The sequence below is a fragment of the Scophthalmus maximus genome, chromosome 5 (genome assembly GCF_022379125.1).
Source record: "Scophthalmus maximus strain ysfricsl-2021 chromosome 5, ASM2237912v1, whole genome shotgun sequence".
NCBI classification, from domain to species: Eukaryota; Metazoa; Chordata; class Actinopteri; order Pleuronectiformes; family Scophthalmidae; genus Scophthalmus; species Scophthalmus maximus.
Genome location: NC_061519.1, coordinates 15,174,847 through 15,190,890, shown reverse-complemented (window position 1 = coordinate 15,190,890; position 16,044 = coordinate 15,174,847). Strand labels below are relative to the sequence as shown.

The window sequence follows — 16,044 nt, the reverse complement described above, 5'->3', positions numbered from 1 at the left end:
GAGAATTTTTGCACCTGTTTTTTTTTCCCCCCAGTGTCTAATATCATTAAAGGACCTTCTCCAACAAACCTTGAAACTTTGTCTGCGTTCTTATTGGCCAATAAACAAATGCACTTGACTCTTTTGTGTTGCCTAGCAACACAAGTCAATCCCTGTTTTTTTATTTTATATATATATATATATATAAATACACACATATATATATATATATATATATATATATATATATATATATATATATATATATATATATATATATATATATATATATATATGAAAAACCAACATGCTGCCAATCTGGAGACTTACAGGTTGCAGTGTGAATGAGACCATCGATGCATTTTTAATTAAAACATTGCAAGCCTGACTGAAAAGGGGCTGTGCCATAGACTGCATATATAAAGGGCTGTGCACATTGTCTGTGATCATTATCAACAGGAGATGGCATGACATGATTGATTTTTTTTGCCTTTAGTGTCCAGTAGAGATAAAGATGATCCATCATCCTGATGTAACTTGCATGTTGGTTTCGTGTCAGCTTTAGATTTCAAAGACGGTAAAACAATCCTGACTTTACATTGGTCTAATTGGAATTTTATATTTTTAAAAAAGATACTTTGTTTCATTTGACATTGGCTTGATTTATTTTCTCTAAGCTCCCTGTTTGAGGTGCATAACAAGAATGGGACTCATGTCAGGTATCCTGGTAACTACAGAGAGAAAAAAAAGACAGAATGTGTAATTTTATTTTTTATATCGTCCATGACCTCAAACCTTTTGAGTCGATTTGTCTTTGCTGTGTATGTTGATTTTTGTGTACAGCTAGTGGAATTTGATGTAATCTGCTGCACCGATGTGGCATGATTTTATTTGTATTGTATGTCTGTGTCTGCGTCTATATCATTTTCTTCTTTGTCAATTAATCACCTATATGAACATGGCGGCAGCCGTTAAACCAGCAGCAGAGCAGACAACAGGATCAGACTTGTGTCTTCACTGATGTGTGAACACACCTCTGGGTTTCTGCAGTGACAGTAGATATCTTCTGTTTGCTCACGTCTGTTTACTCGTATTAATCAAAGCAAAATAAATGCGTCCGCCTCATGAGGAGACAAACTACTGGTCCTTATGGGACCCTGACACTGGGTCTAAGTTCACACCAAATGTTTCAAGGCAACATGCAGCTCAGCAACGTCCACATGTGAAAAGTCAGGTCAGACTCCCTGCACATGGGAGGTTGACACTCGGCCTTCATAGTTGGTTTTATGATGCTGTCATTATATTGTGTGCATTATAACACTTTGTTATGTTGACCTCTCCTGCTTACGCACACCAGAGCTGGGGAAATGGCTCCCCCTTTTTTATTCAGATTATTCAGAAATACTTTATTGATCCATGTCACACACTGAAAAAAAACCACAGCAGTGCCATCCACAGTCCATTAACAGTGATTGGGTCAGGGATTTGGACCTCTCTCACCGATGGATGACACGCATGTAGTCCTCAAAGGACTGAAAGTGTTGTACTGTAAAGCATTACGTTTTCTGGCTGCAGGTCATCTCATCGAGGAAGGCTGATATGTTTGAGAAGAATAGACAATGGTGAGGAGAGTGCCTTTTTTTCTCTCTCTGTTACCTTCTCTGCGTCCAGTGTGTGTTGTATGTGAACATTTCAGTTCTGACCGTCATGCGGATGTTGGCATTGATGTGAGAAGATGCAGATATTACACATGAGACGTTTACATTAAGAGGTTTTATTCCGAGGAAACAAAAGGCTTGAAAAACGGTGAGTTCCTATGCAGATTAATGAATGAACAATACACATTTAGAAATGAAAACAGTAACAATAGGTTATTTGAGTCTGTGCCGAACAAAGTGTGCTCCTGTGTGTCATTATTACAGCATCTCCCCAAGGTTTAGGGGCAGTTTTCATTGTGCGTGATTCACTTCAAAGAGTATGCCTGCTTAAATGATGCTTTTGATTGCAATTCTGAGAGTCATTAGCATTTCTAAACATTATGGCGTCACAGTGTCTCACCGGGGCTGCGTCTGAACGTTGTAATATCATTTTAAAGGGCAGGTTTCATATTGGGGGCCACTGACTAAACAGGAAAACAGTGTGAAAGTGAACAGATTCTGAACCTAAGATGCCTGCAGGTTAAAGCTGACGAGGACTGAAGAGCACTGCTTGTGCTGAGAGGCAGACTGGGACTTGTTGTTCTTTGATCAGCATCACAACAAAATCACTAGTCTTCCACTCAGCACCACCAACACTTCCCCTCTGCATCCCCTCCTTCTGGGTCCAGGTCCACTGCTTCAGTCTGTAATAACAGAAAAACAAAAAGGGACAAGCTTTTTAACACCACTGAACCTTGAAGTGCCAGTCTTCCCTCCACACTGGTGTCAGAAATGATGTGTTGATTCTGCAGTGTCACCTGTATGGACTTTGGAAGGAGGGAGCATTTCAGTATATATACATGTGTGACAGGTGTTGTAGAGCATCCGACCACGCTGATAGGTTGTGAACTTCAAATGTCGGAGATGGAGACACTTCCCGTCTCTGTGTTTCCCTCAACCCATTTCTCTCTGAAGCCTGGTGACATTCCTCCCTCCCTTTGTTGTTGTAATGCTAACCTTTCAGCTCCTCTCAAAAGAGGGGACAGGAGGAGGAGGAGGAGGAGGAGGAGATGAACAGAGAGAGAACGAGGATCAGCACCTAGAAAAACCCTGTTCACCAAATGCAATTAACAGAACCTCTGAAAACTGTGCACAGTTGAGGAAAAGCCAAGAGAACCGAAAGGCGAACGCAGAACAACGTCTCCGGGATTTGTGTTTTTTCTTTCCAATAAGTCACAAGTGGATTGAGAGAGCGAGAGAGAGAGAGAGAGAGAGAGAGAGGAGACAGACAGATTGTCCTGCATCTCTAGTATTTTCCTCTGAGCTGGTAGCTATGCAACAAGACTGGGAGTCAGTGGAAGAGGGGGATGGGAAGCTGGGGACAGTTTACTGAGAGGAAGGAAGAGAGGAAGGAAGCAAGGAGGGAAGGGGGGGGGGGGGTCATTGAGTGCAAACTGGAGAAAAGAGGAGTGCTGAGCAGGAGCAACAAGAGGAGACCCCTGAAACAGATGGCCAATAATGTTCAATAAAGTCATTTCAGTATTCCGCCGATTAAAAATCATGACTTCGTTTGCTTTTGCTCATGTGGACTGACATTCAGGCCTGTGCCACGTATCGACCGTCGGTTTAGTTTCCAAACAGCAGCCTCATTGAGCGGCTCGCGTTAATACTCAGCAGACATGTCGGCGTGATTAAAACAGAAATAAAACCCAGGAATGAGCTCGCGATGATTCCGTCCAGATGCCAGGGAGACGGGACTGGATGGTCCTCGACGTGGGAGCTGTCCAGTGTGTCGGTGCTGAATGACGCCCCGCTCCCCGCTCCCCGCTCCCCGCTCCCCGCTCCCCGTCCGTCTCCTCCTCCTCCTCCTCCTCCTCCTCCTCAGCATCTCGCCTCGATTTCGGCCCGCGAGAAAAAGAAGGAGAAGGAAAAAAGAAGAAAAACCACGGGCCACCTGTTGCTGCACCGAAGTTCCCTCCGAGGAGGACGTGGCGCCGACAACAGCCCTGACATGCGACACACGCCGTCTGTGGACACGCGGCTCCGGGTCTACAGCGAGCCCGGTTTCATTCTTCTTTTTTTCAAATCACGGCAACAACAACAACAAACAAAAAAAGAAGAAAAAAAAATGGCATGATAAACATCCCCCCTCCCACCACCACCTTCAGGCGAGGCAGGAAGAGGAGGCAGAGCCCGTCGTCTCATCTCCCTTTGACCAGCTCCTTCTTTTCTGGTTTAACGGTCGATGGCTTTTTGCATCATATCATATCTTTTTTTCTTTCTTTTTTTTGCAGAAGAAGAAAAAAAAAGGAAAAAAAGGCAGCATGAATGCACTGAAATCACATTTATCTCCTGCAACACACACACGGGCTGCAGGAATCCTCGGGGGCCAGAGGCGCCGGGGCCGGACTCACCGCTCATCGACGGGAACAACAGGTGATGCCCACGTCGCCGCTTCCCCCCGCGGGCCTCCGGGGGAGTTCGGCCACAGCCGGAGCCGGTGCGCGCTCCCATGCGCGCTGCGCGTAATGGTTGCGGCCGTGTTACCGGGTAGGCTGGAGGGGGACGGAGCAGTGTGGTTATATACGAGGAGGAGGCGGGTCGCTGCTGAGTGACGACTGCGAGGAGGAGGCCAATTGACGTGCTCCCCCCCCCCCCCCCTTCTTTTTCTACCCTAGACCTTGTTGAGGGTGCGGCCATAAGCTGCAGCTAAATTACATTATATGAAGGTTGAGGATGCATATGAATAAAACGTATGGCGGCCGAGGACGCGCGTCGGTGGAAAATACTTTGGTTTCTGCTGAACGGGTTCTGGCTGCAGGCTCGAATTCAGCTCTGAGGCGCGTAATCTTGATCTGGACAACCACAAAAAAAGAAAAAAAAATAGAAACAATGCTCAATTGAAGTCATGCGTCCCGAGAGCTCGGATGTGATTGAATTAAAGCTGAACCGTGACTTCAAGACTAGGCCTCCAATTAACTGGCACAGTGGAAACAACAGGAGTCAAATGTAACAAACCTCAGGTCTGTGGAAACTGCTCAGCCACAACTGTAAAACAAATGAAAGCAGTTGCTTTGAAAATACAACTGGCAATTTAGCCTCCTGTCAAATATATATTCACACGCTTTACATTGATACATATTCATTTGAAAAATGTTCCAAGATCCCCTCAAAAACGTCAGATGCAGTAAATACACTCACACAACAATTTAAACGTAATGCATTTAAAAAAGATGCATGGTGTGAATATTTAAAACAAACAGTCCCTTATGAAGCGTTGTCCTCAAAGCTGAAGTCATGTGTGAGTTGCATTTTTTTTATTCAATCTATCCTGGGAGTCCTGGCCAAGATAGCAGCTTACAAATGATGAATGCATGAAACAAACTATTCACATTAGACACACAGCAAACTACAAAGGGGACTTATTCAATGTTCAAAATAGGACAAATAACCCTTATTGCTATTCTTGAACTCTTCCGTGCTGATCAGAGAGTCCAGTTAAAAGGATCTCTGCAGCTCCCACCAAGAAGAAGACGTTGCAGAAACCTCAAAAGCGCTTACACCAAAGACATGTCGTCCAGATGCACAGAACAAACCAGAACTCCTCCAGGTAAGTTTGTGTCTATTGAGAGGAAGTTTCCGATGACTCGACAGAAGTCTCCTCTGCAGTTAAGGAGATAATAACCAGAACTCGTGTCTGTATCATTTTCTCACTCCGCCACATTAGACTGACTCGCTAGAACAACAATAATATCTAATGATGCTGTTACCTCCTTGACAGTCTGGCAGTGGTTGCAGAGTCCCAGAGAGTTATCAAAAATGTGCACTGATTTGAAGTTTGAAAATTTCGAGTTTTGGTTTGAAATCACTGTTGGACAGTTCTAGATTTATATTGAACCACAGTAACCGCATTATCACAGTCAATAGAGGTGACAAGGACGCTTCGGAAGCATTTCCCCCCTCTATACCATGAACCAAATAAAATGTGAAGATTTGACTTTTTATTATTCGTAGTAGTGATTGTTTTGCCTGAAAATCACTAATCACACAGTAGCAATGTTTAGTATTAAAAAATCACTGTCAAGAATTAGACAAAAAGGTGGTTTCTACCTTATGAAAGTATACGGCTACATTATATACATATGTATATATATAAATGTATACTCACTTAGAATATGACAAAAAAAAACTCACCATGCTGCCAATTATTACAAAACCAGAAATGTGTAGAAAAACATGAAAAATCTTTGATGTTAGTCTCATGTTGTCAAGTCTACATCCAGGGCTCCACATAACAACTAGTAACTAGAACACAAAGCCCACAGTGATGTTGGTTTTCAGTGTACAGGGAGATTCAGAGCAAAGGAAGCAACTGTTAATATTTGCAGAGCCGTGTAGAGTACTTTCACGTACTGATGCTGGAACCATGTTTTTTATTAATATATTAACCAATAGCAGTAATTACAGCAGGGGTTAATTAAAGGACCATCTCAATGTCATTTCCGTTCCCATAAAAAAAAAAGACAGAGGACGACTCCAGGACAAGGACATTTTGCCACAGCTTTCAGCGTCGTGTGTGACATTTCACCAAAAAATCTTCCAAGGCTCCGTGAAAATCCGCCACCACTAAAATGTTATGTTGTTCTGTGATCAGTTTTCCCCACTGAGTGAGCTATTTAAATCAGAGCATCTTCCCTGACACCTGCTAGACGACAGCTCCTTACAGTTTACAGGCTGTGGAAAAAACACCCCACTCATTTATGATTGCCACGGTGCTGCAGGGGTGAGTGACTATAGTGTCTGTTTGTCCATAAGGCACACGAGTGACCCTGTCTGTGCTCTGTTCCCTCCCAGGGAAATTACCCAATAGGAGCCTGGGTGGCTGCAACTATTACTTATCACAAAGGCCTTGTTCCTTTGATATCCCCGTAGGCTGGTTATCAATGCAACTCAAGAGTCTGGCTTAGCGAGAAACCTGGGGGAAGATCCACGCTCTCTGTGTTGTGAGGCTTTAGTTGTATAACGAACATCTCACTCTGTGCCTCTTGATAGAAACATCAGGAGGTGGGATTATGCATATTAGTGATCCCCCTCTGTTCTCCCCTCTCTTCTTTCAGGGCTTAATGTTAACATCTGCCCACCGAGAGCCACATATGAGCTGGAAGACTGTGCTGAATGTGTCTTCCATTCAAATGATTTATCTGATCACTATAATGGACCATGCATGTTATTTAGAAGGCGTTATAATGGAGTCTGAAGGGGAGAAAGGCTCGGGCTCTCTATGGTGATTGTAGAAGCTGAGTCATGTACGGTACCCGATCTTCATTAAAAAAAAAAAAAAGATTCATGATAAAGACCTCTAGTTTTTGAAGTCATGAAATTAACATTGGTATTCTTCATTTTTTCTTCTTTCCCTTGTGTGTTCCAGTTACAACTCCTCCAGCTGTTGTTTACACTGACAAAAATCCATTTGCTGTTTAAATGTGTAAGAGTGGGTTTGGAGAGGCCACGGGGCAGCAGCAGACGTGTGGGAGCTCTGGGAGGTTGGTGGACATTTGTTATTCTTCATGCTCTGGGTCAAAACCATGCATGCGTGGGATGGACTGGGAATATGATAAATATTTACAGACGGGATTGTTTTGTGGCTGTTGAATTTCTCTCGTTCTAACAAATATGATCTTTAACTAAAACCAGATGCCTTGTGGGGATGTTTGCCATCTGTTGGGATGTTTAACTTTCCTCATCGCCTGTTACATTGGCTACCAACATTGCTGGTGGGATAATCCTCCAGTGAGTTTTTAATCTGATTCTCACCTTTGAGGTAACATGCAAATGTTGATTACATAGGTGTTGTAGCAGGAGTGGGTTAGTTGAAACTGCTCGCAGGAGGGCTCCCCCTGGTGTTCACTTTGCATTTGTACAGCACAAGAAACCACATCGGCTGATTTCTCTTCTGAAAAGAAGAGAAAAATTTAAAGAAAAGCCCACATGATTCTGCACAATATGTGAACTATGCGAGTTATGTGACATACAATAGCTTTCAGGTCTCTTACAACACCAAAACATGACAAAATTATGGAAGAAAAAAGCTAAGATCTAATAGATCAATAGAAAAAGATAAGTTTTTAATTCATACATGACTTTTAACAAACCTTTTAAAAAATATATATAATTAGAAAAGACATTTTTGGGACTTTAGGGAATTATTTGGCCTGTTGGGATTTAAAAGCAAAATAAATAAATCAAAGTATACTGTATGTTTGTGAGCCATTGCTAAAGATTTACCTGAATGAACTGGACACGGGGTTGAGTACCGCGGACAGGGAAGTAAAGTATCGAGAGACAAACAACCAGATTTCAGTCTTTTTGTGGTTCATATCAGTGGACTGTTTTATAGGCATTTACTCTCTAGTAATGGGTCAATAAAACAGTGACGACATAACATACAAGATATGGTAATTTAATTGTTGATGATCTCTCAGTACAGAAATTTTTTTTTTTTTTCCTTTTTAACATTCTTTCTGTAATTCAAGTTGGCAGCATCGTCTTGATTTTGAAGTGGCATTAAAGTACATTTCCAGAGTTTAACAGTGAAACTGCCCATCGCCTTCCCTCAGATAACATTAGTAAACAAACATCCTCCTCTGTACAAGAACCTTTCACAGCACAAATAAATAGCATTCATTTAAATGTGGCACACTAGCTAACTCAAACATTCATACAGCGGGGGGAAAAAAAAATCCAAACTGGGAGAAAAGGCTATAGATGCTGATTTTTTGGGGGGGATTAAAAAAAAAATTAAATAATAAAAAAAAAAAGCAATAGCACAGCTTCTCAACACGGAAATGGTCTGAAGTAGCAAACTACAAGTGCCCCGAGCCTGAATGCAGCACAGAACAGCGATACGCTGTCTGGTTTCATTTGAAATGTCTTTTTACCGTGCACTTACAAACTACAATCAGAAACCAAAATGTTTTTGTCATAATTTTTCCTTGCCCCCTGATTTCCATTTAAGACAGCAGAGAAATAAGATAAGTGGAAAACCTCCACGCAAGTCACTTTAAAATCTCCTAATTTTCATCTGGATTATTTCTGTAAGCACCTGTGCTAAAGTACAGTGTTACCAAATAGTTGCTTTCTTGAGAAACGATGAAACTATACGGCTTCATATCATTAGAGTAAAATTAACTTAACGTCATTGATAAAAAAGGAGATCAGGCCCATTCGTCACACCATTATCATTTCTTGGGATGGCACAGTGTTAAGTAATCCGTTATCAGTGTACATGAGATATTATTGCCTGTCAGTAAAATACAAAAAGACAAGCGCAGATGTTTGTGTAAACCTGAACAAAGACTGACATTATCCACAGATCAGACCGAAAACTACTGTAGCTACTGAAACAAACACACTAGTAAGAATATGTGTTAAAATATGTTAAAAACAAAACAAAAACCAAACAAAACCTCAATAAAATAAATAGACAATCAAAAAGGACAAACTCAATATTTGGCAGGTATGCACGGCGTCAGTCTGTAAACAAAACATAACATTTCACACGGGGGAACAACGCCCAAAATTCTCCTCGTCCTCAGATCTCTGGTCCGTAGGAGGCGGCGGCGGTGGCTCCGCCATTATTCAGGAGGGGGTGGAATACTATGTGTATTGAATGCATGTCCTCTGCCCTAGACCTGCTGCTCACCTCTCCTGCTTCTCCAAAGTCCAGCGACACAACTTTGCTCAAAAAACTAAGGGCAATCGAGGGGAGGTCCTCTGTAGAATACTGAGGTGAAGACTCAAAGAAGGGGCCAACTTACAGCTCCAAACATGCAAAGTTAAATTCCCTTCCCGGCTTTATTCCCTCGTGGTACAGATGTCTTGCTTACTACCGGATCCTTGTAAAGAGGTTCAGCACCGATACAGATTCCTAAAAGACAGATAATAAAACTTTAATACACTTTGTAACAAATAACAAGCAGAGGAAAGTACAAAAAAAACAAAAGAACAAGACTTTAATATGAGAGAGAACAAAGAGAAAATACCTTAGTGGATCTCATCTTGCTGAAGACGTTCCAGAACCGAAGTGTTTCATCTCCAGCCCCCGTCACAATGGCCTCTCCGTCAGGTGACATGGCCTGCACACAACTCGGTATTATACATTTATATTTGTTTTAATACCATTCTTGTGTGGGTGGCTTTGCTGACACTTGCTCAGAGAAAAGGATGTTCCCATGGATGCTTGATAATTAAAAAAATTCTGACTTTTCATTGTCAAGAGTATATTCGATTTAAATTAACCTTCACATTTAAATAGATGAAAAATCTAAATACTCTCTCATTTTAGAGAGCACATGGTTATTTTTCTTATTTCCCATTTCTGTGTTATCCATCTTTTCCAGGTATATGACTTCAGTCTTAGTTTGTTGTTGTAACCCTGGGACAACGTCCTGCCGACAGAATAATATATAAACACAGAGTATTCAGTATACTGACCAGGTAGAGTACTCTGTAGGAATGTCCTGTAAGTTTGGCCACTTGAGTTAGAGAGGGATACTTCCACACCAAGATCTGGTTCTGGGAATAACCGTGTGTACTGACCTGCAAAAAAAATCATAAAATTATTTACTATATGAGATTCAGTCAAACATTATCAGTTTGGGACGTGCTTATTTTCTCTCAAATACGCTCAACAACAATCCCATCTTTCCTCAATTAGCAATGTGTATCAACTTCACGGCAGCACTGTCCTAATCAAAGATTTCAGGTGACTCACCAGTTCGTTCGTGTGCTTGGACCAGGCCAGGTTGCAGACTTGAGAGCCGGTGTCGGTGCACTGCAGCGGCTGGCCTGTTAGAGTGTTCCAGAAGCGGATGCAGCGGTCGGCGGTACCGCCTCCAGAGGCCAGCAGGCCGTGCTGGTGGGGAGACCAGGCGATGGCCTTCACCGCAGCCAAGTGCTCGGTGTACTGCTGCACCGGGAGGACGCTCGAGTGGTTCCACACGAGCAGCTGCAGACGAGCAGAATGAGCATAAAGAGTTAGCGGTCATTTAAAGCGGATCCTGGTTCAGATGTGCAGCTGAGAGAAGTACAGGTGAGATTCTCTGTCTGTGCACCTTGTTATCATTTCCCCCCGAGGCAAGCAGCTGGTGGTCAGTGCTCCACTTGAGCCCGCAGACTTCCTGTCTGTGTCCTTGGAGACGGCGCTCAGACTGAAGAGGCGGGGCTCTAATGTCCCGCTGCAGGATCACCCGATCGCGACTCCCCGATGACAGCTGGTCTGCATTCCACGCTAGCGCACCTGGCAGCGGAGAATGAAACACGGATCCAAGGGAAGATGATTCATTGACCATGAATGAGAGCTGTTGCTAAACAACGGCGTGAAAAACGTACGAAGGTAGTGATATTTCCACTCCTGCAACCATCTCCGCCCCCGTCTCTCCAGCCTCTCTCAACTCACCCACTCTGGCTGTGTGTCCCTCAAGTACAGACAGCTTCTTTCCCGCTGCAGCATCCCAGATCTGTACGTAGCCTTTATGAGTCCCCACTGCCACCAGGTTACCCTGAAGATAAACAGCACACTTTGAATATTGCACTGACATGTGAAGAGTCTCTGGTGACTTCAAACACAAAGAAGAGGAGTTTTTTAAAGGTTCAGACAGAGCACACAGAACAAAAATCCATTTGCATCTCAACATCAAGTGTGAGCCTTGTTCAGCCTTGAAAGTGGCTCATGGTTTTCCTGTACAGATTGAACTTCATACGCTGTTGGATTTATTTTGGATTAATTTAACATCGATGATAAAAGCTAACTGAAAAACTCACCCTCTCTGACCAGCCCACTGATGTTACTGAATCTCCTTCAACAGAAAGATCACATAGACGTGTTACCTACAGAAACGAAGAATAGAGGAAACAGAATTAACATGGACATCCAAGAGGCAGTTGGATAACATTCTAATACTCTTTTAGTTAATATGTAGGACACAGAGCCAGTAAAACCCTTTATTTACAGATACAGTGTGATTATAAACTTTATTTGGGAGAAAAATGTATACTCTTTGATTGCTGTAACAACAGTGAAGTCCTTCTTCAGCCTGCTTTGTCTCTTTGCTTTGCTCAGTGCCAACAGATTGACACACACACACACACACACACACACACACACACACACACACACACACACACACACACACACACACACACACACACACACACACACACACACACACACACACACACACACACACACACACACACACACACACACACACACACACACACACACACACACACACACACACACACACACACACACACACACACACACACACCTGGCTGGTGCAGGCGCTCCACAGGTACACACAGGTACCCAGTCCAACACTGAGCACATTCAGAGAGGACCAGTCCACTAGGTTGAGGTAGAAATCATCCTGTAGCTCTGGAGCATCCAGAACCTTGAAAGGAATTTTGGATATTTTGCGCGTAGGTTTCCTTGGTGACCGTAGAAGTTTCTGGCTGCAATGCACAACAGAAAATAGTGAGGAATGTTATGCTCTATTTCCCCTTAACTAATTACAACACTAACATTTGATGAGTAGCAGGGTAAATGTATTACCTGTTGCTACTGACGGGTGATAGAGAATAGGGCGAAACTGTGTTCCCATCCTCTTCTGGCATAGCTCTTTTTGCACTGACAGAGTACTACAAAACATAAACAGAGAATTACTGATGCAGGAAAAGCATTTCCCAACTAGTATAGTATACAAAGTTAAAACTATGTTTACTGTTCCTACACTAAAAAGGCTCCTCTTGGCAGGAGTGGATGGCTGCAGACGGCGATCTTCTGACTGAGGGTCCTGGACTTTCTCGATACCTGCTCCCAGCAGCTCGTTCTTCAGCAGAGCCGAGTAAGCCAGCCCATCCGCTGAAGGTGGAGGAAGTAACAAAGAAATCAAACCAGGCTGTTGAAATTATGAAGTTCAAACAATCTAATCCCTTTTGCAATTTCTTAGATAATCTCAAATCTCTAAAGATCAGGGAGAGTTTTTCCACTAAGCTTCATTTAGTTCTTATGTCCAAACACATATACCTGTCACAATGAGCTGAAAACTCCCACTAAATGTCCAGAGACAACAAAGAATAATAACGGTTCTTGGGACTCGGGAGGCACAGGGTAATTCATTATCACATGATCATTTCTGTATGTGAAGGAGTCATAATACAGGTGATTCCAAAAATACACAACATACCAGAAAGGCAACAACTCTACCATTTCACCATCACCACAGTGGCTGTGACACTTAACCTAAACATGCTGTGAATTAAATTACACTTATATTAAGAGCGTTTTCAACAAAGCAACTAACAGCCATGCATTTGCAAAAGCTGAACTGCCACAAAGATGAAGTTTAAAGTTCAAATGTCAGCAGTGACAGAAGGATGCACTGGCCTCTCAATAGCCAAGCAGAATATTTCATAATATTGGTGCCAGTGCGCTGATTACATTATGTGTCATATGATTTACCTTTGTTGCTGTCTGTCGTGCCATCTTTGGTTTTCCTATTTTGATTATGTGACTTTTCAATCTCCTGTCAAAAAAATGAGAACAAATTAATAATAATTTTAACCAAATTGAATCTATATAAGCAACTACAGACAAAATGAAGAAAAATGCTGGTACATAATGTTTCCTTGCAATAATCAGCACTACCATCCTGAGACCACTGTTCTTTTGGTAGGAAAAACAGCGAGTGGCCTGGGTGTTTCGCGGCAGACTCACATTGATGCGGTGAAAGTTGACACTCCAGTTGGCTCCGGCCCGGGAGGGAATGAAGCGATCGCCATGCTTGCTGGGGGAGGACAGGGGGGAGCTGGTGGGTGTCAGAGCTCGCACGGCTCCTGCAGCTTTCTACACAAGGGAGGAGAGAAGACAGCATTTTCTGACTGGAGGCCAAACACAAACAAGCCCAGTTCAGTGATTTGAAAACTTAATGACAAAACAGGAAGATAATTTAGGGGGCAGATGGTGCATTTGACGGAGGTGTTAACGACAGGAGGCAACATTCACATAACCCAGTCATTTGGCTGGTAAGGTCTTGTTTTCCCTCAACACTAGTAGTGACACCGTCAAATGAAAGAGACAGGCCTGTTAAAGTATTTATTCTGCCAACACATGGAGGGTTACACACTCTCCACCCATCCTAAGTCCTTTGCTACTTAACAATCCTCTTTGGGAGGGGCAATCATCAAGCTATAAGTCAAGACTGTATGCCTTGTCCCTGCAATTTATGTTATTTTTTTAAAGAACTATTGGTCCATAGGATATATGGTTTGTTAGTGTACACAGACGGGGACGTGATGGACTTACTATGGGGCTTGCATTCTCATTTTGGATGTTGATCTGCCTGAGCAGCCTGCACTCATAGTCCTGATCCATGATGCCTGAAAAACATGTTAGGTGTTCCAATCATACATACACAATCATAAAAGTATACGATGAATTGAGTTTCTGCCACGTCGATGGCTGATATTTGCTTCAAAGAAATCATGTGGCTATTTCCAAAAAAGATATTAAAATGATGATGGAGTAACATAACTTCTTTACTTCTTCTACATATCGGCAATGAACATTAACACTTCCCCATGACAAATTTTAAGCAAATTAAAATAATCCTTATTAGGAAAATAAAGAGTCAAAATGTCATAAAAAGTGAGTTTTTACTCATATAAAAGCAAAGAGCTGTGGCACTCAATATTTATTTTGAGTGACAAGATTCTTCATTCAGGTGCTGTAAACTTCTTGATTACTGTAAACATTTAGCAACAACTATTTACATGAATACATGTTGTACATTAACCTTAGGGTGTCTTGGATGTGCAGTACAAATGTCAACCCAATCCAGCGAAAAATAAGCAACTGGTAAGGCTTAGAATACACACAATCACAATCACAATTTGATGAAAAAGGCAAAACTTCTAAAAAGCATAACTAAAACAGTGTTGGGAGTAGAGCTATGGCGTTTTGAAAGGTCCCATGAATTTAATAGAAGTCTATACATGTATTATTTCAAGAAGATCCATGACGTGAGCTGGCAGGCCCTCGTTGAGTTGTCATAGAATGAGCCTTGCTTAAACAATGATTGGATCTGAACGGGTTTTGTTGTTAGTTTTCTTTAGTTTAAACCCATTGATTAATACGCAAATTGTTTCATCATTACAACACAGAATGATTTTGACATTTAAAAAAATAAATCGGGTATCTACTGCTTACTGAACTGACCGCTGACTGAGAGATGAGTGACAAGCCATATCATTTCATCATAGGACAAATGAGTATCACAGTAATCAGACGACGACCTAGAGATTGTCAGTCGTTCAGTTCACATCAAAGTGGACAATAAAAAAACAAACAAAAAAAACTTTACAGTCGCCTTCAGAAATGATGGAAATGGTCATGGGATGAATCCGATACACTATGTTTTGAGGTGGTGAATTAGACGGCGACTCTGTCTTTTACAAGTCTGTGGTGTAAAAAACACTACAAATAATGAAAATATACGATATTCACGGCTATGCTAATGCTAACGCTAGCTCAGCTGACTAACCCATCGCAAAATACGCTAGCTGTCCGGCTAGCACATTAGCGACATTGTTTGTCGCTAACGTATTAGCATCTACACTTGTATTAACACCATCTGTGCCGCGACAACCTCTTCCAGTCACGTACCGTGGATTTATCTTTCCTCGCCGCGTCGGTTCCAGTGGAAATGGTTTTGTTTAACGCCGTTTCTTTCTTTAAAAACAGAGCATATGAGGCATAAATGTTTTCTTTTGCCGACGGGATCGCTAAGCACCACGGGAAGGACGTGACGTCACGATTTTTGAATCGCACATTTTGCGTTGCTAAGGAAACGTGTCTCCTTTTCTCTCTCACACACACACACACTCTCTCTCTCTCTCTCTCTCTCTCTCTCTCACACACACACTCACTCACTCACACACACACACACACACACACACGCCATAGACTGTATATAAACAGGCGCGCGCACACACGAATAGTACACTCCCTTCAACCTTTGAAACAAGACTAACGAGTTTACTGAACTTAAAGCGAGCGTGTACGTGAGTGTATATAGAATAGAACTTTATTCATCCCTCGCCGATGAAAGTCACTCGTCACAGCAGCACAGTATCACAAAGGGAAGCAAAAATACAAGTAGATACTATAGGAAAAAAAACATTTTCAAAAGGCTAAGTACATATTTACAGAGTGCAACGTAATGTGCAGTGGGTTGAAATAATAAATATATATATACATATATTGCACGGGATGCCACAAATTTACATAGACGTGGTGGATGTAAAAAATATACTATACAGAAGATGGTAATGAAACATTACTGTCATTACATTATTGAGTGCTGAA

General features: G+C 42.2%; 1 protein-coding gene and 1 long non-coding RNA gene across 2 annotated transcripts; one reads left to right on the top strand and one right to left on the bottom strand.

The window, feature by feature from the left end:
• Positions 1 to 6,588: 6,588 nt before the first annotated feature.
• LOC118311305 lies at positions 6,589 to 7,893 on the top strand. Its single transcript, XR_004793962.2, has 3 exons — positions 6,589 to 6,619; positions 6,734 to 6,922; positions 7,045 to 7,893. It is a non-coding gene; the product is annotated as an uncharacterized LOC118311305 (long non-coding RNA).
• Positions 7,894 to 8,060: 167 nt separating this feature from the next.
• Positions 8,061 to 15,500, bottom strand: LOC118311304 (fizzy-related protein homolog). Its single transcript, XM_035635052.2, has 14 exons — positions 15,343 to 15,500; positions 13,984 to 14,057; positions 13,396 to 13,524; positions 13,141 to 13,204; positions 12,410 to 12,540; positions 12,232 to 12,317; positions 11,948 to 12,131; positions 11,439 to 11,504; positions 11,074 to 11,176; positions 10,730 to 10,914; positions 10,390 to 10,623; positions 10,110 to 10,214; positions 9,659 to 9,751; positions 8,061 to 9,543 (listed from the first exon to the last, which is right to left on the bottom strand). Exons 2-14 carry the CDS (start codon positions 14,050 to 14,052, stop codon positions 9,502 to 9,504), a joined length of 1,491 nt encoding a protein of 496 aa, XP_035490945.1. The 5' UTR covers positions 14,053 to 14,057; positions 15,343 to 15,500; the 3' UTR covers positions 8,061 to 9,501.
• Between the last annotated feature and the right edge of the window lie 544 nt (positions 15,501 to 16,044).

Coding starts and splice junctions, on each gene's coding strand:
- LOC118311304 (XM_035635052.2), bottom strand. CDS start 14,052: ATGGATCAGGACTATGAGTGCAGGCTGCTCAGGCAGATCAACATCCAA. Junction 10,624..10,729: donor CGGGGGGAAATGATAACAAG/GTGCACAGACAG, acceptor GCTCGTCTGCAG/CTGCTCGTGTGGAACCACTC. Junction 10,215..10,389: donor CCAAGCACACGAACGAACTG/GTGAGTCACCTG, acceptor TTTTTTTTGCAG/GTCAGTACACACGGTTATTC.